This window comes from Staurois parvus, unplaced genomic scaffold, assembly GCF_062004578.1.
Source record: "Staurois parvus isolate SC_StPar_1 unplaced genomic scaffold, SC_StPar_1.0 ptg001418l, whole genome shotgun sequence".
Lineage (NCBI taxonomy): Eukaryota > Metazoa > Chordata > Amphibia > Anura > Ranidae > Staurois > Staurois parvus.
The window spans coordinates 824,965-849,647 of NW_028319214.1; the positions used below are offsets into that span (position 1 = coordinate 824,965).

A 24,683-nucleotide genomic window follows, 5' to 3' on the forward strand; every position below is an offset into this window, starting at 1 on the left:
CATGTCGCAGAATATATTTTGGTCTAAATTTATGATGAAATCTGATTTTTTTTATTTATTTACTAGACATGTTTAATAGCAAAAAGTGCAAAATATTGTTTTTTTTCTCAAAATTGTCAGTCTTTTTCTTTTTTAATAGCGCAAAAAATAAAAAACGCACAGGCGATCAAATACCACCAAAAGAAAGCTCAATTCGGTGTAAAAAAAAGGATGTGCATTTAATTTGGGTGCAGCATTGCATGACTGCGCAACTGACAGTTAAAGTAACGCAGCGCCGCAACGCAAAAAATGGCCTGGTCAGGAAGGGGGGTAAATCCTCAGGAGGGCAAGTGGTTAAGGTAATGTACTCGGGAGGTGCGCCCTTTGTATCCATAGAAACATTACCGCCTCACCTTCTAGGAGAAACTTGCGGGCATATCTCTTCAGGTTTTTCTTCTTGATGGAGCAGAAGGAAGATGGGAAGGAGCCCTCAGCCAGCAGCCTGTAAATATCTTCCAGCTTATTGGGACTGGACTCCACCACCTCCTCTGCCACCTGTAGGGGCTCCATGGTCAGCCTGGTGCAGCATGAGAACCTGGGGATGGCCGCCTGCCTGCTAGAGTGCCCTCTGATCCTCCATACTGCCAGCCTCAGGAAACCAATACCTGGAAGGAGAGAAAATGGATCAACTGACAGGCTCCATAGTCCTTCCCAGCCAGCCCTGATCCACACAGTGTGAACAGTTTCCCGGGGACCTCATTAATTGTGACACCGGCTAAGGGTGCGTATCCCACTTCTTAACCTCAGTACAGCGAACACATCAGCACAGTGCACTGCTGCCGGCAGGACAGCTGGTGTATTGATAGACGATCCCTGGATGGTAGGGGGCGCGTCTATCACGTGTCCGGAAGTAGAAGTAGCTGGGAGCACAGCTGTGTGCCTGGAGGAGCTGTGATGATGGGCAGCTGTGCGGGTTCCGGGCAGTGACAGCTCTGTGCCATGGCACACGGCTCTAGCAGAGGCTCCTATTCATGTGCCTGCTTCTACACTGACAATATATTCATACATGAATACCAAATGCATGTCAGCTTCACAGATGAGGAGCAGTTTGCCCAGGAATATCACAAGGTATTCTCCAATTACTATTTATTTATTTCAGGTACTTACAGGTGAAACTCCAAAAATTTGAATATTGTGCAAAAGTTCATTTATTTCAGTAATGCAACTTAAAAGGTGAAACTAGTATATGAGACTCATTACATGCAAAGCAAGATAGTTCAAGCCGTGATTTGTCATAATTGTGATGATTATGGCTTACAGCTCATGAAAACCCCAAATCCACAATCTCAGAAAATGAGAATATTGTGAAAAGGTGCAATATTCTCGGCTCAAAGTGTCCCACTCTAATCAGCTAATTAAGCCATAACACCTGCAAAGGGTTCCTGAGCCTTTAAATGGTCTCTCAGTTTGGTTCAGTAGGAATCACAATCATGGGAAAGACTGCTGACCTGACAGTTGTGCAGAAAACCATCATTGACACCCTCCATAAGGAGGGAAAGCCTCAAAAGGTAATTGAAAAAGAAGTTGGATGATCCCAAAGTGCTGTATCAAAGCACATTAATAGAAAGTTATGTGGAAGGGAAAAGTGTGGAAGAAATAGGTGCACAAGCAGCAGGGATGACCGCAGCCTGGAGAGGATTGTCAGGAAAAGGCCATTCAAAAGTGTTGGGGACTTTCACAAGGAGTGGACTGAGGCTGGAGTCAGTGCATCAAGAGCCAACACACACAGACGGATCCTGGACATGGGCTTCAAATGTCGTATTCCTCTTGTCAAGCCGCTCCTGAATAACAAACAGTGTCAGAAGCGTCTTACCTGGGCTAAAGAAAAACAGACCTGGTCTGTTGCTCAGTGGTACAAAGTCCTCTTTTCTAATGACAGCAACTTTTGCATCTCATTTGGAAACCAAGGACCAGAGTATGGAGGAAGAATGGAGAGGCACACACTGCAAGATGGTTGAAGTCCAGTGTGAAGTTTCCACAGTCTGTGTTGATTTGGAGAGCCATGTCATCTGCTGGTGTTGGTCCACTGTGCTTCATTAAGTCCAGGGTCAATGCAGCCGTCTACCAGGAGATTTTGGAGCACTTCATGCTTCCTTCCGCAGACAAGCTTTATGGGGATGCTGACTTCATTTTCCAGCAGGACTTGGCACCTGCCCACACTGCCAAAAGCACCAAAACCTGGTTCAATGACCGTGTGATTACTGTGCTTGATTGGCCAGCAAACTCGTCTGACCTGAACCCTATAGAGAATCTATGGGGCATTGCCAAGAGAAAGATGAGAGACATGAGAGCGAACAATGCAGAAGAGCTGAAGGCCGCTATTGAAGCATCCTGGTCTTCCATAACACCTCAACAGTGCCACAGGCTGATAGCTTCCATGCCACGCCACATTGATGCAGTTAATGCTGCAAAAGGGGCCCAAACCAAGTACTGAGTACATATGCATGCTTATACTTTTCAGAGGTCCGATATTGTTCTATGTACAATCCTTGTTTTATTGATTGCATGTAATCTCATTTTCTGAGATTGTAAATTTGGGGTTTTCATGAGCTGTAAGCCATAATCATCACAATTATGACAAATCACGGCTTGAACTATCTTGCTTTGCATGTAATGAGTCTATCTCATATATTAGTTTCACCTTTTAAGTTACATTACTGAAATAAATGAACTTTTGCACGATATTCTAATTTTTCGAGTTTCTCCTGTATATAGTGCCGTCAATTTATGCAGCACTTTACATATATATTGTACATTCACATCAGTCCCTAACCCTCAAGGGATGTACAATCTAAGGTCCCTAACTCACATTCATACATACACATACTAGGGACAATTTAGACAGGAGCCAATTAACCTACCAACATGTCTTTGGAGTGTGAGAGGAAACTGCAGTACCTGGAGGGAACCCACGCAGGCACAGGGAGAACATGCAAACTCTAGGCAGGTGGTGCTCTGGTTGGGATTCGAACCAACGACCATAGTACTGCCAGGCGGAAGTGCTAACCATTTAGCCACTGTGCTGCCACTGATTTTACCCTATCTTCTGAAAGCAGACACCCTGGAGAGGAAAATGGTGGTGGTGGTAGCGGCAATGGTTTAAGTCCAATAATATCAGCGCAATGGTCCATCAAGAACAACATTTCAATACAAAAAATACCCCCAGGTTAACTTTAGGACACACAAATGCAATATATGACCTAGTACTAGTAGTTTTAGTAAAATATAAAAGGTGAGTAAATAGATAACCCGACATGTCAAACCGTACAATTCCATGAGCTGGTGAAATAGCGACAAAACTCAGTACCCGGAAGTTTCCATAGGCGGTGCTTTAACCATTTCAATATCAGGCATTTTTACCCCCTTCCTGCGCAGGCCAATTTTCAGGTTTCAGCGCTCTCACACTTTGAATGATAATTGCGCGGTCATACAACATTGTACCCAAATTAAAATTTTATCATTTTGTTCACACAACTAGAGCTTTCTTTTGGTGGTATTTAATCCCCACTGGGGTTTTTATTTTTTGATAAGTTAACAAAAAAAGACCGAAAATTAAAAAAAAAAACCCACGTTTTTCTTTGTTTCTGTTATAAAAGTTTGCAAATAAATAATTGTTCTTCAGAAATTTAGGCCAAGATGTATTCTGCTACATGTCTTTGGTGAAAATAACCAAAATCAGTATTTATTATTTAGTCTGTAGAAAGTCATATAGTTCACAACCTATGGGATATATCTGAAAATTGAAAAGTACTGACAGCCAATCTAATTTCTTGAGGCCCAAAAATGTCAGAACAGTACAGACATCCTCCAAATGACCCCTTTTTCCTAAGAAGACAGTCCAACGTACTTCATAAGAGGCATGGTGAGTTTTTTGAAGTTGTAATTTTTTTGTCCTTATTTTTCGGAAAATGAAGAAATTAAAAAAATTATTTTCACAATTTTTTTTTTTTTTACATACTGTCACCAGTGCAGTACAGCATCAACATTTAACTGGTGTGGCAGTGATCATGGACACTGACTGGTGACAGTATAAAAAAAAAATTGATAATTTTTTTTAATTCTTTTTTTAAAAAATGTTTATTCCTTTTTTTTTTTTTACTCTTTTTTTTACTCTTTTTTTTTCATATTACACTATGACCAAAGTAGTATAATGTTACCATAGTAACATTGTACTACTTTGGGGAAGTGATTAGTATTTTTTTAACACAATTTGAGTGCTTATAGTAAGCAAGCATTTAACTGAATGAAATCCATTCATTCAGGTTTTTTTGTTGTGAATAGCTGTGATTGGCCACAGCTAGTCACATGACACAGATGGGCTGTGATTGGCCCAGCCTGTGCATGTGACCTCTGTGACCATTTACAGCTAGACACACTTGTATACAATGGATGGCATGAAAGGAAGCCATCCATTGTATACAACTGTCATGTGACCTGCTGTGATTGGTCACATGGTACTGGCAACAGGGCCAGTACACAGATCTGTTATCGGCCGTGTCCGAGGTACAGGGTCGGTGACAGATCTCGCCACAGCACGGCCCTGCGGGCACGCGCAAAGCACGATCCGGGAAGAACGTCCTATGACACCCTCCCAGAGGGACGAGGTGTTCGCCCTGCCGTCATTTGACTATAGGCCAGTTGGCAAGTGGTTAAAATCCCCTACAGCTCATCAGTTTAGTGTTCCCCATGAATCATTGGCCTAGAGTTATTCATCTCACTCTGGTGTAAGCAGCAATATTTAAGTACTAAACCCAACAATTTAACGGTTTTAAATAAATAAAAAAAACTGTTCTATTCCAGGAATGTAACTGTCACATTTGCTTGTGCTGTTAATCAAACTGTCAAACCATCAGATGGCTGGTGTCATGACTGATCACATGTGCAGCACCATGGCAGTTGCAGATCAAACAGAGGCTAAGGCTAGGTTCACATCTCCGCATTCCTGCGGGCTGCATCTTGCACAGGCACAAGAGCCCATTCATTTACCCTGGGACATGCAGGGAAGAAGTCCCTGCACTTCTTCGGAAAAAGCAGCCCGCACGGGAACCTCGGTTCCCAGTATGGTTGCGATTTCCAGTGCAAGTGACATGCCATTAGAATTAATGGCACCCGCCCGCGGGTCTGCATTCCTCTGTGCGGGTGGTGCGGCTGCACGGATTTTCATGGGGATCCGCAGTGGCACCACCCTCACAGATGTGAACCAGGGGTAAGTAGTGTGACGATTGCGGCGTCAAACCCCAGCCCTTCTCACCAAAGTCGCGACCGAAGGACTAGCCAATCTAAAACCATGCTGTCACGTGCGTAACAATGCCACGCCCAGCTGAACCCTGCACAAAGATTTTCCAGCTAATGGACCACAATCGATGTACCTGCAGCCTGAAAGCGATTGTTACTGGGTCGGGTTAATTACGCAATTTACCCTTCACACTGCCACCACCTCCTTTTTTTTTGTACAGAGAAAAAGGAAACTCGGCAATATTAGCAATAACACTATGATGGTTAAATAATCATCTGTATACCACTGTCACCGCAGGCAGAGATATATAGAGGTTTTAAAAACACACAGTAGCGCTCTTCAGAGACAGGTATTCTTAGTTTGCATAAAAGAGCTTTAGAAACAGTTCAACGCTTTTCAGATAATAGGATTTATTACTAAAAAGGTCAAAAGGCTGCAATAACAATATTTACAGAAAAAGATGTAGCCAATATATATATACAGTTGCAAGAAAAAGTATGTGAACCCCTTGGGATTATGTGGAGTTTTGCATGAATTGGGCATAAAATGTGCTCTGAACGTCATCTAAGTCACAACAATAGAAGAACACAGTCTGCTGAACATAATACTACTCAAACATTAGATGTTGCCATGGTTTAATTGCACATAACATGTAAACATTCACAGTGCAAGGAGGAAAAAGTATGTGAGGCCCTAGCTTAATGACTTCTCCCAGAGCTAATTGGAGCCAGGAGTGAGCCAACCTTGACTCCAATCAGTGTGATGATATTGGATGTGTTTCTGACAGCTGTCCTGCCCTTAAAAAACACACATCTGTTTTGGGTTTACTGGTTTCAAGAAGCACTGTCTGATGTGAACCATGCCTCGCAGAAAAGAGCTCTCAGAAGACCTACGATCAAGAATTATTGATTTGCATGAAGCTGGAAAGGGTTACAAAAGTATCTCCAAAAGCCTTGATGTTCATGTGTCCACGGTAAGACAGACTGTCTACAAATGGAGAAAGTTTAGCACTGTTGCTACTCTCCCTAGGCGCGGTCGTCCTGTAAAAATGACTGCAAGAGCACAGCGCAGAATGCTGCATGAGGTAAAGAAGAATCCCAGAGTGTCAGCTAAAGACCTACAGAAATCTCTGGCACATGCTAACATTTTTGTTGACACATCTACAATAAGGAAAACATTAAACAAGAATGGAGTACATGGGAGGACACCACGGAGGAAGCCATTTCTGTCCAAAAAGAATATTGCAGCACGTTTGAAGTTTGCAAAAGAGCACCTGGATGTTCCACAGCACTACTGGCAAAATATACTGTGGACAGATGAAACCAAGATTGAGTTGTTTGGGAAGAACACACAACACTATGTGGGAGAAAAAAAGGCACAGCACACCAACATCAAAACTTCATCCCCACTGTAAAACATGGCGGAGGGAGCATCATGGTTTGGGGCTGCTTTGCTGCCTCAGGGCCTGGACGGATTGTTGTCATTGATGGGAAAATGAATTCCAGAGTTTATCAAGACATTTTGCAGGAAAACGTACGACCATCTGTCCGCCAACTGAAGCTCTGCAGAGGATGGGTGATGTAACAGGACAATGACCCAAAGCATACAAGTAATTCAACAAAACAATGGCTGCAACAGCACAGAATACGCCTTCTGGAGTGGCCCAGTCAGAGTCCTGACCTCAACCCGATTGAAATGCTGTGGCATGACCGTAAGAGAGCGATTCACACCAGACATCCCAAGAATATTGCTACACTGAAACAGTTTTGTGAAGAGGAGTGGTCCAAAATGACTCCAGATCGTTGTGCAGGTCTGATCTGTAACTACAGGAAACGTTTGGTTGAGGTTATTGCTGCCAAAGGAGTGTCAAAAAATTATTAAGTCCAAAGGTTCACATACTTTTTCCTCCCTGCACTGTGAATGTTTACATGTTATGTGCAATTAAACAATGGCAACATCTAATGTTTGTGTAGTATTATGTTCAGCAGACTGTGTTCTCCTATTGTTGTGACTTAGATGACGTTCAGAGCACATTTTATGCCCAATTCATGCAAAACTCCACGTAATCCCAAAGGGTTCGCACACTTTTTCTTGCAACTGTATAGAAATACAGAGACCAATAACACAGCAAAGAGATAACAGAAAGAAGTTTAGAGAGGTAGAGTACTTGCCGTCAGCCTTGGTTTAAGCAGAGTTCAAGTGTCAGAGCAAAAGGGTACCGCTCTCCCAAAGTTGGTTCCGATGTTAAAAAGGAGAATTTATCAACTTCAACTTAACTCTCTGCTCCAAGCATAACAGCCTTTTCTAGGAACTCAGCAGGGTATCTCCTTGAAGCAGAGAACCAATCGGCTAATTTGGGGAGGGTGTTGGAGGCAGAGACCCAAGCTAGAACCAAAATCCCTCCCAGTTTATATCATGATCAATAACCTACCCTCGGTGCATGTAGCAGCCTAGCCACTAGTAGATTAATATGCAGAATCATCTGCTGAACGTCTAGATATTAAACATGACATACCTGCTTGGGACGGTTAAGGAGATATCGTTTTCTACTCTCCTGTAGATTTCAACTAGGGGGTGTAAGATATCAGACGACTTGCATTAAACTGAGCTAACCGAATATATGCTTGGTTTTTATGTAATTATTTCCCAGCTCCAGATATAAAATTATATGTAAAAGTGGGTTTTTAAATGTAAGTCTGTTTTACAGCTAGCTGGAATGTCTTTGAAGCTCAGTGAAGGAATGGTTTATGGCTTTACGATATCTCAGATTGAGAAGCTAACAGAAACCTGGGCACGAGCTAGTTTGGGATTTATAACCATGAAGCTGTCCTGCTGTGCCTGATTGCCTGTGCACTTCTGAACCCTAGAGCACAGGGACCACGTGTCACTCAATAGAGAGGGAGGGGGGATTGGAGGAGGGAGAGAGATACAAGATGGAGGATCCTTAGCAAGATGGATGACCGCGTCCATCTCTGTGTGCACAATTGCTACAAGTAGGTCCCCAGAGATAGCCATTTTTCAAAAATTACTTTCAGGAATCTCCAAGAAATTGACCAAATTGATCCTTTACATTATCTTGGCTGAAAGAATCGCAGTTGCTAAATATCAGAAGCAATCGGTGATACCACTTTATTACATTAAAAATAAACTGAATTGGACCACGGTTAATGACAAATTCACCTTCATTCTTAATAACAATACGTCAGAACCTGGAATCTGTGGATTCAATACCTCTCTGTCCCTTACAGGGAGCATGGCTGACCCTCCTTTAAACAAAACAATCTTCCTCCCCGTCGGAGATGCTCGGTAATCACCGGGCATCAGCGGGTAATTACCGGCCGGGACCCAGTGCTTGACATCTGCGGCCGTGTGCGCGACTCGCACACGCCCCCTACCTGGAAATGCAAAATCACGTATATATATACACGTGATTCTGCTCACAGGTGCCACCCTGTAGCAATATATCTGCTATAGGGTGGTCCTTAAGTGGTTAACCTACCAGATGTCTTTGGAGTGTGGGAGGAAACCGGAGTACTCGGAAGAAACCCATGCAGGCTAAAGGAGAAAATGCAAATTCCAGGCAGGTGGTGCAGTGGTTGGGGTTCAAACCAACGACCCTAGTACTGCCAAGCGGATGTGCTAACCATTTAGCCACTGTGCTGCCCCGTTATGTTGAGCCTGTGTTGATCTATGCAGGGCATGGTGTAAATGAGCCCTTAAAGGAAGAACATTGCAGATGTCTCACTCTGTAAATGCTAGGTCTCTGGCTTTCATGTTGATCCCCTTTCTTCCATACTTCAGGTCACTATAATCCAGAACAAGTATACAAATACAGGAATTGTGAGGTTACTCCCATTTTCCTGGTCTGCGTTTATTCCCAGGTCAGGGATTTAATTACTGGAGTCAGAAGGTCAGTGTAACAACAATAACATTCTAGGAAGGAGGTCAGCTGTGAAACCCTCATATTTTTCTTAAGCTGGTCAAACACTATATGTTCTGATTGTACAGTCTCATTCTCAGTTATATCTACCAATCAACTATGTAGTACAAGGGCCTTTCTGATTTACGGGCAAACTAAAAAGATTGCAGAGAGATTGTATAATCAGATTGTATAGTGTATGGCCAGCCTTAGTAAAAGTTTACTTTAAAGTGTTACTAAACCCCGGACCCTGCATTCACTATATCTGGTCCCCCACAGTACACACAACATGGAAATGCAATTATTTTACTAAATATAAACTGCTAAATACCTTTTCTCATCAGCAGTTAGAGCAGTCTTGTGACTTCAGCAAAGCACTGGTTAAAGCTTGTAGGAGTTTTCTTTCTGCTGTAGGAGGATGTGAAACCTCTGACCCTCTGTCTGGGCAGTGCCGATTGGCCCTGTGCTGATTGGCCCTGTGATCACATGCACCCTCCCAAGGAAAAAAAACAAACCTCTCTAGCAATACACACCAAACTGAGCATGTGCATGTAACCACGGGTTCAGTCTGTATCAGGTGGCTATTTCAACAAGAGAAGGGGCAGAGAAGACAGGATCAAACAGCCTTTTTACACAGTGCAGAGGATTAACCCCTTAGGTTCCACGGTGAGTATACCAAGCATGCTTTACTGCATATACAGACTGATTTTACTGTTGTGAGTTTAGCAACATATTAAAGTCCAACTCCAGGGTTGAAAATATACCCTTGCAGCATTGTTAAGTCTGGGGTGGGGGGGTGTACAGGAATTAGGAGATATACTTACCTTATATCCCTCCAGCAGTGTGACTGATCCTGCAAAGCCTCCCCTCTAAAGCCCCGTACACACGATGAGAATATCGGACGAACTATCGCCCATTTTTTTTCGTCTCCTAGTCTCACATCGAAAGTGAAAAGGTTGTTAAAGATAGGAAAATGCTATGAAAGAAAAGAATTTTGAAAGTGATGTCATGTATTGTATTTGTATTGTATTTTCGGAGGACTACTGTACTGATTAAACAAAAATTGTACGATCTGGTATCGTACGAGAAAAATGTTTGTGCTTGTCTCTTTGGATATTGTTGCACAAATTGTTGTGATCGGCTCTCGAAAGCTATGTACTAACAATCCGATTATCGGAGAATCGGTCCTCGTACTAAAATGTTCGTACAATATTCTTATAGAGCATAAGGCTCTCCAAGCCATGGTCAAACACCTGCCTCCTCCTTGTACAATGCATGGTTAAGAGCCCTGCATTGCACATGATGATGTTGAAGGACCACCTACAGACAGAAGTGCTGGAACTGGCCAGAGCTGGCCAGAGCTTTGTTAAAGGATAAGTTCACATTTTACCAAAAAATAATAAATGCACATTTTTTTGCAGGTAAAAAAAAATGTGCATTTATTATTTTTGTTTATGGAGCCTCTAAAGCAGGGTGTCAAACTGGTGGCCCTCCAGCGGTTGTGAAATTACAAATCCCATCATGCCTCTGTCTTTGGGAGTCATGCTTGTAACTCTCAGCCTTGCAATGCCTCATGATGGGACTTGTAGTTTGGCAACAGCTGGAGTGCCATCAGTTTGACACCCGTGCACCGTGCGGTCAGCAGATCGCTGGTGCCATGCAGGTCTCCCCCTGACCTGTCGGTATATCTGCTTGCTGTCACAGCGGGCATGGGGGGGGGGTGCGGGGGCCAGTCAGATAGTAACATGTTATGAAAGGCGAACTTATCCTTTAAGGTAAGTAGTGCAGTCCCTTTAACCTCCTCTAGACCGAGTGAGCTAAAAAACAAATTTTTTTCCCTACAGCTTTAGCGACCTAACTTCTGTAAGGACGTATGTCTCATGTTATGCAAGCAGCTGAAGTGTGTAGAAATCTTCAGTGCAGTGATGACAGGTCCTCTTCCTGTTGCTGAACTGCAATTTCTGAGGGAGTTAATAGCTTTGGGTCTTGGTCTGACCTCAATAGAAGTTCTCAATAGGGACCTGCCACCTCCTTCCTCCATTGAAAAAAACCTGTGTAGTGATCACACACTGCATTTACACGATCTGTGAATGAAGAACAGGGGAGTCGGAGGAATGACAGGATTCTCCCCACCATGAACTTATGGTCTGCTATCCAATTAACAGTTTTATACAGTTGGTGAAAATGTATTTCTTTTTGAAGAATGCTCTGTATAAAGAGTGAGTAATGTTATTATGGCAAAGTGGGTTAGCGATTCCTATTAATACACCACTGTGTCATTTAGGCATTGCAGAGCCGGGGATGTGGTACTCCTGAGAAGCTTGCACAAGTTCTGGAAACGGTATGACAAAACAAAAACTCTATCTATCTATCTATCTATCTATCTATCTATCTATCTATCTATCTATCTATCGCCTATGTATATACTACATGTATATCTTAGAGATGTTATTAAAACACGGGTAGTATTGCATGCAACTTTGCTTGACTTGACATGTTTTTTTTTTTAATTTGTTAATAAGATTTTTCCATTTATGTGACTTGAATAGAAATCCATAGGTCAGTGCTATTCTAAACTGGAGCTCTGGTAACAGCAGTCCCCATTGACATGAATAGATTTTTACCGTACAGTATGAATGCAGATTAGAACACAGCAATCTGCATGGAATTACCTCTGGTGTGAATAGGTCCTAGCTCTTTCAGAGGGAAGTACAATATAATTTCAGTTTAGGTTAAAAGAGAAATATGGGTTACATTTTTTTTTTTGTATAATCTTAATCCTGGTGAGCTGCTACTATGAAAAACGATTTTCTGCCCTCTGAAATGTACACCCTTTCTTCTGAAATAAAAAAAAAACCTGTGGGAGGGGCTAAAGCCTCTTATGCAGCGTCATGCCGACATTGAAGTCAGTATCCACCCCCCTCTTATGACTGACATCGGCTCCTGACAGTCTGCACACTTCCAAGACATCAGCAGAGCTTCAGCTCTTCTCACACTCCCCCCTCCTCATCCCTCCCATCCAGTTTGTTGAGGTTCTTCACACACAGGCAGCTTCTCTCCCCCTACTCCCCCCTCCCATCAAGGTCGTTCTGACATGCAGCTGCTTTCTCCTTCCCTTTCCTATCCAGGCTGAGCTCTCACTGCTAAACTTTCTCAGTTCACTCTCTCTGCAGAGTGAAGCAGGGAAGAAGCTGAAGAACATTTCTTCATTCTTTTCTTGTATAGTACAGTCTCCCGGAGTTGCAAATCCCTCAGCATACTGGTTTGTGCCTCTGTTTCTTGCTGACAGTGTAAAGTCATGGAAACAGAGGCATATGGCAGGCAGGCCCGTTCCAGCTTCTGTCTCTGTGAGGAAAGCGCAGTCACAGCTGAGAGCTAAAGGAGGAGAGGATGAGGGGGGCAGCTCACTCCGGATGTAACCACCCACTCCAAACTTTCAAATCTGAAGAGGGCCGTTACTCAGCCCTAACCAGGGCTTGGAATGGGGATACAGCAAAAATGGAGCAACATAGGAAAGAAAGAAAACCTGTTCTGTGGTAAGGGTAGTTAAAGCGGAGTTCCACTCAAAAGTGGAAGCTCCACTCATTTACCTCCTCCCCCCCTCTCCACTGCCATATTTGGCACCTTTTGGTGGGGGAGGGCGGAGCGGGTACCTGGTTTTGAGGGAGAAGGTTCAACCCCCTTCTCCCTCCTGCAGTCTCCTGGGAACTTTCACAGGTCCCAGAAGACCGCTGGACTAATCAGGAGGCGCAGCGTGACTCCCGCATGCGCAGTGGGCACCAGGCTGTGAAGCCACAAGCTTTCACAGCCTGGTACCCACAGTTGAGATGCTGGCGCCATGGAGGAGGGAAGGGTGAGAACATCACTAGACTCTGGGACAGGTAAGTGTGTGTTTATTAAAAGTCAGCAGCTACAGTTTTTGTATCTGCTGACTTTTAATAAACACAAAAACAGCTGGAACTCCACTTTAATACTATCTATTTGTACTATCCCATACTTCTACTTTAAAGAAGAATTCCAGGCATGGTACATTTTACATAGTTACTTTGGCATTGGTCCAGCTTGGACCAATGTAACTTTGTATATACCATATCTGGCCAATGCTCCTGGAGGTTGGAAATCATTGTAGTAGATACTCACTACTACTCCAGTGATCTCCACTTGCTGCTGGGTCCTGTGTTGTGTGGCTGGCCTAATGGATTGTGAGCACAGGAGGTTGGCAGCGCTGCCTGACTAGACACAGTGCAGAGGCAGGACAGTGCTGTAACGCTCTCCACCTCATCCAATCAGAGAACACTTTGCAAAATTTGGTTATTGGTTAGGGGTTATCAAATCCACCAAAAGAAAGCTGTATCCTAAAAACAAAAAAATTATATAAAACTAATTTGAATACAGTTTCATTACCAAGTAATTGTCAGTGAAACTATCACCGCACTAAAAAACAGGAAGGGGGTATAATAGGCCCTGATCACACCTGATCGACATTGCCGTGTTGCTTTTTTCTGTGTTTTTGTGGTGCGTTTTTGGAGCGGCACCATTTATTTGGAATTTTGGCACTGAATCGGGCATGTTGCATGTTTTGTTGTAATTATAGGATAGCAGGCAGAATCTCACAATTCTACCCGCAATTCCAATATGCTCAGGTGTGAATGGGGCCTTACACACTGGTGTTGTGGTAGTCTAAGAACAACTTTACTCGCGTTTCCACTTTTTCTTTCTCTAACTTTTCACTGGAAGATTGCAGCATTGGATAACCACTGCAATAACAAACAGAGACCAGATTGCACTGCTTTTTCAAGTATGCAGCTCTAAGATGTAGTCCAAAAGTGACTGTCCTCTTAATTAAAAAAAAATATACACACACAAAAAAAAAAAAAAAACTGCCCATTACTAAGCTGATTGCAGTGCACACTGAGGAAAGCTTTTTGCAGTGGCTCACATACACCAAATACTCCCAGGACTTTTGCTGACACAATAGTTACAAAATAAAAGAAATGATCTGGTGGATCTTATTTATATGTATCAATCTGGAGATTGTAACAAGTAGAATGTCTCACAGTCTAGAAATGTAATCTCTAAACACGGAAAGGTTTCTTCACAGTGAGAGCTGTGAAAATGTGGAATAGACTCCCTCAAGAGTTGGTTCTGGCCAACTCAGTGGATTGCTTTAAAAAAGTCCTGGATTCTTTCTTGGATACACAGAATATAACTGGATACTAACATTTATAGGTAAAGTTGATCCAGAGAATATCCGATTGTCTCTCGGGGGATCAGGAAGGAATTTTTTTTCCCAGCAGGAGTAAAGTGGATCATGCTTTGCTGGGTTTTTTGCCTTCCTCTGGATTAACTGTGGGTAACTTTTTCCAGCCTGTAAAAGCACCTTTATGTAAACCTATGTGTCCCTGCATACTTAGGCGTATACAGGCATATTAGAAGAGGAGAGTTTACAGTCTTTAGAAAAATCACCAAAGGCACTTTCAGGAGAGGAGCCGAAGAGTAGAAAAATTGCAGAAAGCATCTAAACCTGCATAAATGATAGTGTTTGAGGATTAATGCATTCCAATGGCCAGAATTAATTAATATTCTGGCCATTTGAATGCATTAATGTTCATTAGACACGGCTAAATGCGTGTACATGTGCAATAGGCGGCTTTTACCGCATTTTTATATGCAGCTTTTTCCTACCAGGAGTTAAGCGCCATGTACATGGGACATATGGAAAACACTTCTGAACGATGGAAACTGACTGCTGGAAAACGTAGGTTAAAAAACATCTGTTTAGCCGCGTTTGCATACCACGTTTATGAGCGTTTGCATTTAGAATCGTTTTTTAAAGATAACCTCAGGAGACCTTCCAGAATGCCCAGAATGCACTGAAAAACAGTAAAAAATAATTTCAGTCATTTTGAGAGAAATAGAGAGAGCAGAAGCAGAGAGCAGTATTTGTTGAGATTAGCTGTCTTTTTTTGTGTGGTGTTTGGATGTGTCCCAGCTCATTTCTGTGCAGAAATTATTGCAGCAGTGTCTAACATATTTTCTTTCATGCGAAACTTCAAAGTATGGTGTACTAGGTCCATTTGAGTACCAGGAAAACGCTTTGCATGCATTTTTCATGATGAAAAAAGTCTCTGGACAGCATCTGGAAATGGAAGAGTTAAAAAAAATGTTCCAAATGCTTATAAACGCGGTTATCCACGTTTACAAGCGTTTGGCATTTGATTGGCATTTATTCGCTGATAAAATCCACTCCTGAACGGAAGTTTGGTGCGTTTAAAAAAACGACTGTAAACTCAACTACCTGTAAACGACTGTAAACGACATAGTGTACATGGACACATAGGAAAACATTAGGGTGAGTTCAGGGGCTGCTGAAAAAAATGCAGAAAAGCTTCTAAACATGAATTTATCAGCTGCAGTGTACATGGAGCCTTAGGAGTTATGGCATTCAGAGGGGCAGACTGCTATTACTGTACTCTCTAAAAATGCTAGTTGCCTGGCTATGTGGATTCAAAGACTTCATTGCTTTTGTCAGTGATCTGGAAAACATGTGCCGGTCAGGAGTTCTGACTCTTCTGACTTCATTAACTGCATGCTTGTTCTGGTCAGTTACTTAAAAAATATTGAAGACAAAGAAAGCCAGGCAGCTAGTGTTTTCATAAAAAAGTGTGCAATGGCTGGCTCTAGAATTCTCTCATTACATATTATGCATTGCCTAGGTCACTACCATGGAAAATGAAATGCTGCCAAAGCTTTGGACCTTTGTCTCAAGGAAGGAATCCCCCTTCCCCACCCACTTTGTGAGAAAGAGCATGACCCTCAACTGTCACTTACAATCACTTGGAGGGCTAAGTCAGACTTCCTAGATAGGGTGTGTTTAGGCATCATTGTTATTGCTGCCTGGAGGAGCCGCAATATTAAATCTCACCATCAGGAGGAGCTCCAGGCCAGTGAAAAGCAGTTTGAAGGTTGTAGTACTGGGAGAATGTTTAAAAGGCAATAACATTGCAAAGCAATGATTCTTAGTACCGCAGGAATTTCCATTGTATTTTTGTCAGGAATGTGACTCAAAATATAATTCAAGCAAAAAAGATTTTAAAAATTACTGTTCTAATTGCCATAAAGTAATATATAGTGACAGAATGCCTGCATTTTCTATTAAACCACTGTTAGATTAGCCCCTTTGTAAATGTTTTTACACTCGTCCCATCATAAGTCCAATCTGGTATTAAGTCGGATATCTGAATTATAGTATAAGTTGTCTGTATATTTGCAGTTCTAGTGCAGTCATATCCATCACTGAATAGGTTCAGGTTTACTGCCCAGGAACTGGTATGTAGCCTGGGAGTCAAAGAAAAACAAACCCTGAGGCTTTTCAGGCAGATGTTTTGCCTTTTTGACAGATCACCTTGATTGTGTTACTATTTCCCCAGGTAAAGAAAGAAGTGGAAAGAAGAAAGAAATTAGCTGAGGAGTCTATGCAAAGAAAATCAGAAATTTCACTCCATTATAAACCAATGCATCCAGAGTTGTATGTCTTACAGGTAACTAAAGATACATTTGGCTCCCATTCGCACCTGAGAGATTTGTAGTGTTTCCAGGAGTGCTTCAATGCATGACACCTGATTTTCACATTATTTCATGCTGTTGCTGATTGCCCAGAAACGTCCAGGAGCTTCTTTTGGGCATGATTGCACATTTTTTGGCCCCCACAGACTGCAATGGGAGTGTGTAAAAAAAATGGGCAATTTCCTGTCTAACAAACATCTGTGCCTCCTAGTAAATGCACAAAAAATGCTTGAAAATCACATAAACACACTCAAGTGTATATCCAGTAAATCCAATAATGAACAGGGGTGGAGAGAGAGAAGACACATCTTTGCATCTCAATAAATGACATAGTAAAAAGGGCTCATAAATTGTTAACAGCAAATGCACTTTTGTGAACAGTGCTTAATTATCTCTTTCTCACTTTTGTTTTTTTAAGGAGTCCTTTCTGGCTGCAGACTTTTTGGAAGCTGTCCATTTTTGCCAGTCTCCCCATGCTAGTCTGGATGGTCTGTTAAAGCTCCTTGATTCCATTCCAGGTATTGTTAATCTAAGTCTCCAAAAAATGAATTCATGTAGTAGGGATACAACGGGCATATGGGCAGAAGATGTTGTACCCCTGGAAGTTTGCAAAAGTGCTAGGAAAGACACAATGCTGAGAAACAGAGTGAAGATGAAAGACATGTTCCTGGCCTTGCTGCCGTAAAGCAGAACTAAACTCTCACTGCAACTCACTGTGAACAGGCAGGTTTTTTATTGCAGAAGAGATATGCAATGTCTCTTCTGCAATTAACAACCCCTACAAGCCTGATCACAATGATCCTCAGACTATAAGCACATATACATAGTTACATACTTATGCAGGCCATAGACGGGTTGAAAATCGGCCGATTTTTCTTTAAAAAAAACTAAAAATCGGTCGTTCAAGCGGCCGACGTTACCAGCAACGGTAAAAAAAATCGGCCGATTTTCATCCCGTCTACAGCCGGCAAAAAGTGTCCCTGCAGAGAGCTCCGCTATTTCTTGGACAGTTCCTTGACATTTATAGCGGTTGCAACAATGTATCTATTTGTATCCATTTAGGATACAAATGTTTTTATTCGGAAACAAATAGATACATTGTTGCAACCGCTATAAATGTCAAGGAACTATCAAAGAAATAGCGGAGCTCTCTGCAGGGACACTTTTTGCCGGACTGGAATTCCTCTTCTTCTTCATCCTCTTCTTCTTCTTCCTCTTCTTCTTCTTCATCCTCTTTTTCTTCTTCATCCTCTTCATCTTCCTCTTCTTCATCCTCTTCATCTTCCTCTTCTTCATCCTCTTCATCTTCCTCTTCTTCATCTTCCTCTTCTTCTTCATCCTCTTCTTCAGCATATTCTTCTTCATCCTATTCTTCTTCTTCATCCTCTTCTTCTTCTTCATCCTCGTCTTCTTCTTCTTCTTCATCCTCTTCTTCATCCTCTTCTTCTTCATCCTCGTCTTCTTCTTCTTCCTCTTCTTCTTCATCCTCTTCTTCTTCATCCTCTTCTTCTCCATCCTCTTCTTCTTCTTCATCCTCTCCTTCTCTTCCCCTTCTCCTTCTTCCTCTTCTTCTTCATCCTCTTCTTCATTCTCTTCCTCTTCATCCTCTTCTTCTTTTTTCTTCTTCTTTTTGTCTTCCTCTTGCAGGTCACTGCTCATGCGCAGATTTTTTTTATCGGTAAAAGATCGGCCGATTTGCCCATCATTGCCGTGAAAATCGGCCGATTTTTTTCCAACTTTACCGATAAAAAAATCTGCCAAAATACCGAAAAACGGCCGAACATTTAGCCCACTAACGATCCGAAAATCGGCCGATTTTATTTTCGGCTGAAAAATCGGCCGATTTTCGACCCATCTATGGCCTGCATTAGTCTGACTGAAAAAAGACAAAAGTCCATCCAGTTCTACCATTAAAAAAGAAAAGTTATAATCCTATACCCACAGTTGATCCAGAGGAAGGCAAAAAAAAACCCCAGCAAAGCATGATCCATTTTGCTCCTGCAGGGAAAAAAAATCCTTCCTGATCCCCCGAGAGGCAATCGGATATTCCCTGGAATATACAGCTCAGTGTCAAAAATATGTAGTTAGTGCAAAGAAAAAGAACTAGTGAATGAGCAGCTAGTGCAAAGTGGTGAACCCTCCTAGTCCACTAAAAACAGAAACATATACAGAAAGCGCAGCATTTATGTCCAAAGCATATGAAGAACACAAAATTATTCCTGTGTGAACTTATATAGGAAGTAATTATACAAAAAAATATATAAGATTAACTTAAATCATAAATAAAGTCCACAAAGTGCAGTGTCCAATGGTGTTGTAGAAATCAGTCATGACCAGTGACACCTGTGAAGAGTGCATCTGTGACAATCCTCCACCACTATGCACTCACCAGAAGTAAGAGGCAACTAGGCTCTGTATAGAAATCCCTTCAAAAGATGTAACCTTTCCACTGCAGGAATAGATGGCCAAATATCCAGTGCGGCTGGGCTCTATATAGAGATCCCTCTAAGGCAGATGTATCAGCTCCAGTGCATGGATAAGTAATTAATCCGGAGATAGTAAATCCTAGATAAAAGAGCTCAGAAACAGCTGCTAGAGTTCATTAAAGACCCCCCAAAGCATTCATTTCCTGAAAGCACATGGTTTGTAAACAAAAGAGTTCTCTCCCCTGTCAGCTCCTGCACACTGCTTTGCATGGCTGTGCATAGCACAGCCATGCGAAGCAGTGTGCTTACAGTGAAGCACACACACAGCACACTTAGTATAACCGCACACAGTTAACCCTTTGATCGCCCCACATGTTAACCCTTCCTGGCCAGTGCCATTAGTATAGTGTCAGTGCTTTTTATTAGCACTGATCACTGTATTGGTATCACTGGGGATGTCAGTGACACCAAGTCAGTTCCCCCCAGTGTCAGAATGCCTGCCACAGTCCCACAGTCCTGCTATAAGTCGCTGATCGCCGCCATTACTAGTAAAAAAAAAAGCCCAGTATATATACCGCCATTTGTAAACGCTATAACTTTCATGTAAACTAATTCATTTACATGTATTAGGATTTTTTTTTTAGTAAACACGTAGCAGAATACATTTTGGCCTAATTTATGGCGAAATTTGATTTTTAAAATTTTTTTACTGAACATGTTTATTAGCAAAAAGTCAAAAATACTGTTTTTTTACTCAAAATTGTTGGTCTTTTTTTTTTAGCGCAAACAATTAAAAAACGCACAGGCAATCAAATACCACCATAAGAAAGCTCAATCCATGGGGAAAAAAAAGGACGTAAATTTCATTTGCGTGCAGTGTTGCATGACTGCGCAATTGTCAGTTAAAGTAATACAGCTGCGTAACGCAAAAAATGGCCTGGTCAGGAAGGGGGGTAAATCCTCAGGAGGGCAAGTGGTTAAAATAGAAATGATATATATAAAAAAAATATATAAACACTTTTCCCCCTTTTTTTTAAAAAGTGATCACTTTCCATCTGTTCTCAACTTCATAAAAACTGGGGGAGGAGAAACAGCAACAGTGAAAGGCTCTGCAGCGGCATATGCCAGAACATGTTTGATCATTGGAGGAGAGCTGGCTTAGTTCCCAGCACAGCTAGGGAACTGACCATGGCATGTTCTCCTGCCTAGTGTGGTCAGTTTTTAATAGGAAAGCAAAGGGACTGGCAGGAACACCAGGGATTTTACACAAAGGAATCAATACAAACAGAACAGGTTACTTTTTCATACAGGTACATGGTACAGCAGGTGGTGTTTAGCATGAATATGAAAGGTTGAGTTTACATACTCTTTAAAACTGAATTAGGCCTCATGCACACTAGGCTTAAAAAAGGACACTTTTTCAGGTGTTTAGCATTTTTTTTTCAGCCCGTAGAAGCACCTCTATGTTATTTATTTCAGGTACTTGTATAGTGCTATCAATTTATGCAGCACTTTACATATATATATATTGTACATTCACATCAGTCCCTAACCAGTAAGGGGTGTACAATCTAAGGTCCCTATCTTACATTCATACATACACACACACACACTAGGGCCAATTTAGACAGGAGCCAATTCACCTACCAGCATGTCTTTGATGTGTGGGAGGAACCCGGAGTACCCAGAGGAAACCCACAAAGGCACACGGAGAACATGCAAACTCCAGGCAGGTGGTGCCGTGGTTGGATTTGAACCAATGATCCTAGTACTGCCAGGCAGACATGCTAGCCATTTAGCCACTATGCTGCCCTGCAGAGTTTTTGCTGATGAATACGCAATATATGCGAGGGAACAGGGACAGGTAAAACTTGAAACACATACAATAATTTGGGAGGATAAGTCATACGCATCGGGCTGGTGGGTGGAGCCTGACGATGGCGGCGGCGGAGAGCTCGAGCTAGGAGCTCTCGCACGAGCCCTCTCTGACCGACCCCCCCTCTATTCGGTCTTAATTCCCCCCAGCGGTATGGAGCCCTAGTTGGCAAAGAAATACCTCGGCCTGGGGGGCTTTCTTCAATGGGCAGCGGTGCGCGGTTGAAGCCGGAGAGTAGTGGAGAGAGACTGGGACGCTGAGCCTGGTTTCCGGGAGACGAGGAGGCGCGACCGGGGCACGTGACCAGCCGCGGTGCATCCCTGGGAAGCAGGGACGCCGGCCGGCCTAAGGCGGACAGGGGGAAGGAGAGGCGTGGGAAATTGGAAGCCGGCTGTCTCCCCGATGTGATAGGGAGACGCTCACTGCTGCCTATACCCCCCTACCTATCTGGATGTCCGCACCTGGACCTGGTGGAGCCAGGAATACCAGGATTCCCATCCTGCCTCCTTGGGACGAACCCTAAGGAGGAAAAGAAGAAGAGAGGAAAAAGGAAAGGAAAATAAGAGGGAAAGAAAAATAACACATCATCGGAAACCCTGAGAAATCCCCCCTCCCAGGATTGAGCAGTAGCGATGGCCCCCCGTACAAGCATGGAGCTACCGTCTTGAGAAGGGAAGGGTGAGTGAGAACTACTGGAGACTTATTGTGTTGCTGTGTTGTGGATCCCAGAGTGACATAGGAGACCAGGAGGTGAAAGGGGAGGGGAGGATTTCCAGGGGTTAGAAGAGAAGAAGAGAGGAGGCTCAGGTGTCCTAGGAAAATAAAACATAAAAAATTGCAAGTTTGTCTGGTACAGAAATTATAAAGGAGAGGTACAATCCCATCTTGAAGATATAGAAGGAAAAAAAAAAAAAAAAAAAATTTTAATAACAGAAATTTCACAGAGGATATGAAGAATAAGGGTCCCAAGGCAGCAGGGCCCAAAGGGTCTCAAACAGGAACAATAAAGAAATTTACATCATATGGAAATATTACGCCAGAAAGGGCCCAGGGCACAAGCACAAAAGGGGAAATGGACATTAGTTCAGGTAATAGTCCGAGGTTATCATTGGGCATGAATAGCAGCTGCAGCCAACAAATAGAGGACGGTTCGGGAAAAAGAAAATCAGATGGGGAACTACAAGCACCAAACAAGAAGGAGATGATAGAAATGTTTCAGAACCTGGAAAAAATGATAAAACATGAAATGACAGCTATTCGCAATGACCTAGGGCACCTGCTTTCAAGAATAGAAGAAACAGAGGAGAAAGTTAAAATTCAAGCCCAAAACTTTGATAACTTAAGGAAAAAAATAAACCAACTGGAAAACATTCAGAAAAAATTGATCTATAGGATGGAAGCCCAAGAAAATAAAGAAAGAAGGTGTAACCTTAGGGTACGAGGAATTCCAGAGACTGCAAAAGGCGAAACACTATATGAACTAGTGAAAAAAATCTTTAACTCCATAAGAGATAGACCTGAAACAGACGGGATCAAGTTAGACGGAGTGTTTAGAATAGGAAAGCTCAAACAGGCTAATGAGAAGGAAAGACCGAGAGACATAATTGTACAGTTCCAAAAATTTGGGGTCAAAGATGAGATTTGGAAGAAGACCAAAGGAAGATCATTAATTAAGTATAGAGATTTGACTATCCAAATTTATGCAGACTTAACAGCAGAGACCCTATGGAGAAGGAGATCCCTGAGACCCCTGTTGGAGCAAATGAGGAAACAGAATGTGCAGTATAGATGGGGTATCTCAGCATCTCTGATTGGCTGGAAAAACGGGGTCACAGCCTACTTGAGATTTCCGGAGGAACTAAGGGTCTTTTGCGAGAGACTGGATTTGCAAAGAATTGAGATGGCGGGGTGGGAAGAAGAAGAAGAAGATAAAGGAGATACAGATGTTACGAGGAAAGAGGACTGGCAGCGGGTCGGGGGGAGGGGGAGGGAGATTTTGGGGTTGGGGAGGGAAGGGAGGGAGAATTAAGTAGAAATTATGTGTTTTTTTTTTTTTTTTTTTTTTTTCTCTCTCTCCTGCTTCCGTCTCTCGCCCCTGATCTCTCCCCTCCGGATGTTGAGGTCCCTCAGAACATTCTGGTGAAGGGAGGGAAGTTAAGATTCTTCTTGAGCCTGGACGTTAGAGAGAAGAGATCTGGGGGGGTCGGAGGAGAGGAGAGCCGTCCATGGGCGGAGCTTACGCCCTAAGTCTTAAATCAAAGGTGGAAATAGATCCACAAATGATTTGTAGGCAGTTTATAAGCCTAAAAACGGGTAGGGGAAAAAAAAGAGAGGGGGGGAGGGAGGGGGAGTGGGAGATGGGGGTCGGGTGGGAGGATGAGGGGGGAGGGGAGGTGGGGTTAAAATGTTGCACGATAGAAGGGCCTAATAGAAAGAGGTTTATTAGAAGAAAGATAGACAGATTTAAGAAGGATGGAAGAAATACAGGTTATAACATATAATGTGAATGGGTTGAACTGTCCTGGGAAAAGATTTAAGTTGTTTAAAGAGCTACACCACAGGGCATCGTCAGTTGTATTTTTACAGGAAACACATTTTGAGATAGAGTCAAATGTGAAATTAAAATCAAAATATTATCCAACATGGTATTATGCTGACTCCCCAATTAAAAGAGCAAAAGGGGTGGCAATAGGGTTGGCAAAGAACATGAGATTCGAGCTGGAGGATAGAAGAACTGATCCGGAGGGGAGATTCCTATTTTTGAAAGGTAAATTACAGGGAATCGAGTGTACTTTAGCCAATATATATTGCCCCAACAAAAAGCCGGAGATCTACTTGAAGGGGCTGTTGAAAAAACTGATGGACTTTAAAAAAGGGCATTTGATAGTAGCAGGAGACTTAAATCTCTGCATGGATCCCCAAAAGGATGCAACCTCCCCTGTGCGGAGAGAGGGGGGTGGGTCTCTGAGAGCTTTGAAGAAGGCGATCCACGAGTACCAGCTGGTGGACACTTGGAGAATAATGCATATGAGAGACAGAGACTACACCTTCTTCTCTAAGGCACATGAGATATATTCGAGGTTGGATTATATTTTGATAGATCATCAACTCATAGAGCTATTGGTTAAAATAGAAATAGAGATGAGTACGTTCTCGGATCATGCCCCTGTCACAATGAAAATGGGATGGGGAAGACGGTGGACGGGAGGTTTAGGATGGAGGTTAAATGAGGCCCTTCTTTTGGATGAGGACATAGCTCAGAAGATTGGGGAAGAGATCAAGCTATATTTTAAGGAGAATGAGACAGAGGAAGTATCAACAGCCACAGTTTGGGAAAGTCACAAGGCATATATAAGAGGTATCCTGATTGCGATGGGAGCAAGGAAGAAAAGAGAAAGAAGAGAGAGGGTTAGTGGGCTCCTAAAAGAAATCCTGGATCTAGAGCAGATACAAAAGAAGAAAATAACAAGAGAAATAAGACAGAAGTTAATGGATAAAAAAGATGAATTAGAGAGATTGATGGACGAAGAGAGGAGAAGAGTATATAACAAAGTACTAAATGAAAGATATAGATGGGGCGACAGACCAGGAAAATATTTAATGAGAGCTCTGAATAAAAAG

At 42.6% G+C, this 24,683-nt stretch overlaps 1 protein-coding gene across 1 annotated transcript in view; it reads left to right on the plus strand.

Moving 5' to 3' along the window:
• Positions 1–881: 881 nt before the first annotated feature.
• The window catches only part of OGFOD2 (2-oxoglutarate and iron dependent oxygenase domain containing 2), a 39,127-nt gene continuing 15,325 nt past the window's right edge, over positions 882–24,683 (plus strand). The window contains exons 1-4 of the mRNA XM_089661985.1: positions 882–1,107; positions 11,479–11,535; positions 16,625–16,735; positions 17,179–17,278. Coding sequence (XP_089518111.1) covers positions 979–1,107; positions 11,479–11,535; positions 16,625–16,735; positions 17,179–17,278 — 397 coding nt within the window. The 5' untranslated portion in view covers positions 882–978. The remainder of the gene's footprint in view (positions 1,108–11,478; positions 11,536–16,624; positions 16,736–17,178; positions 17,279–24,683) is intronic.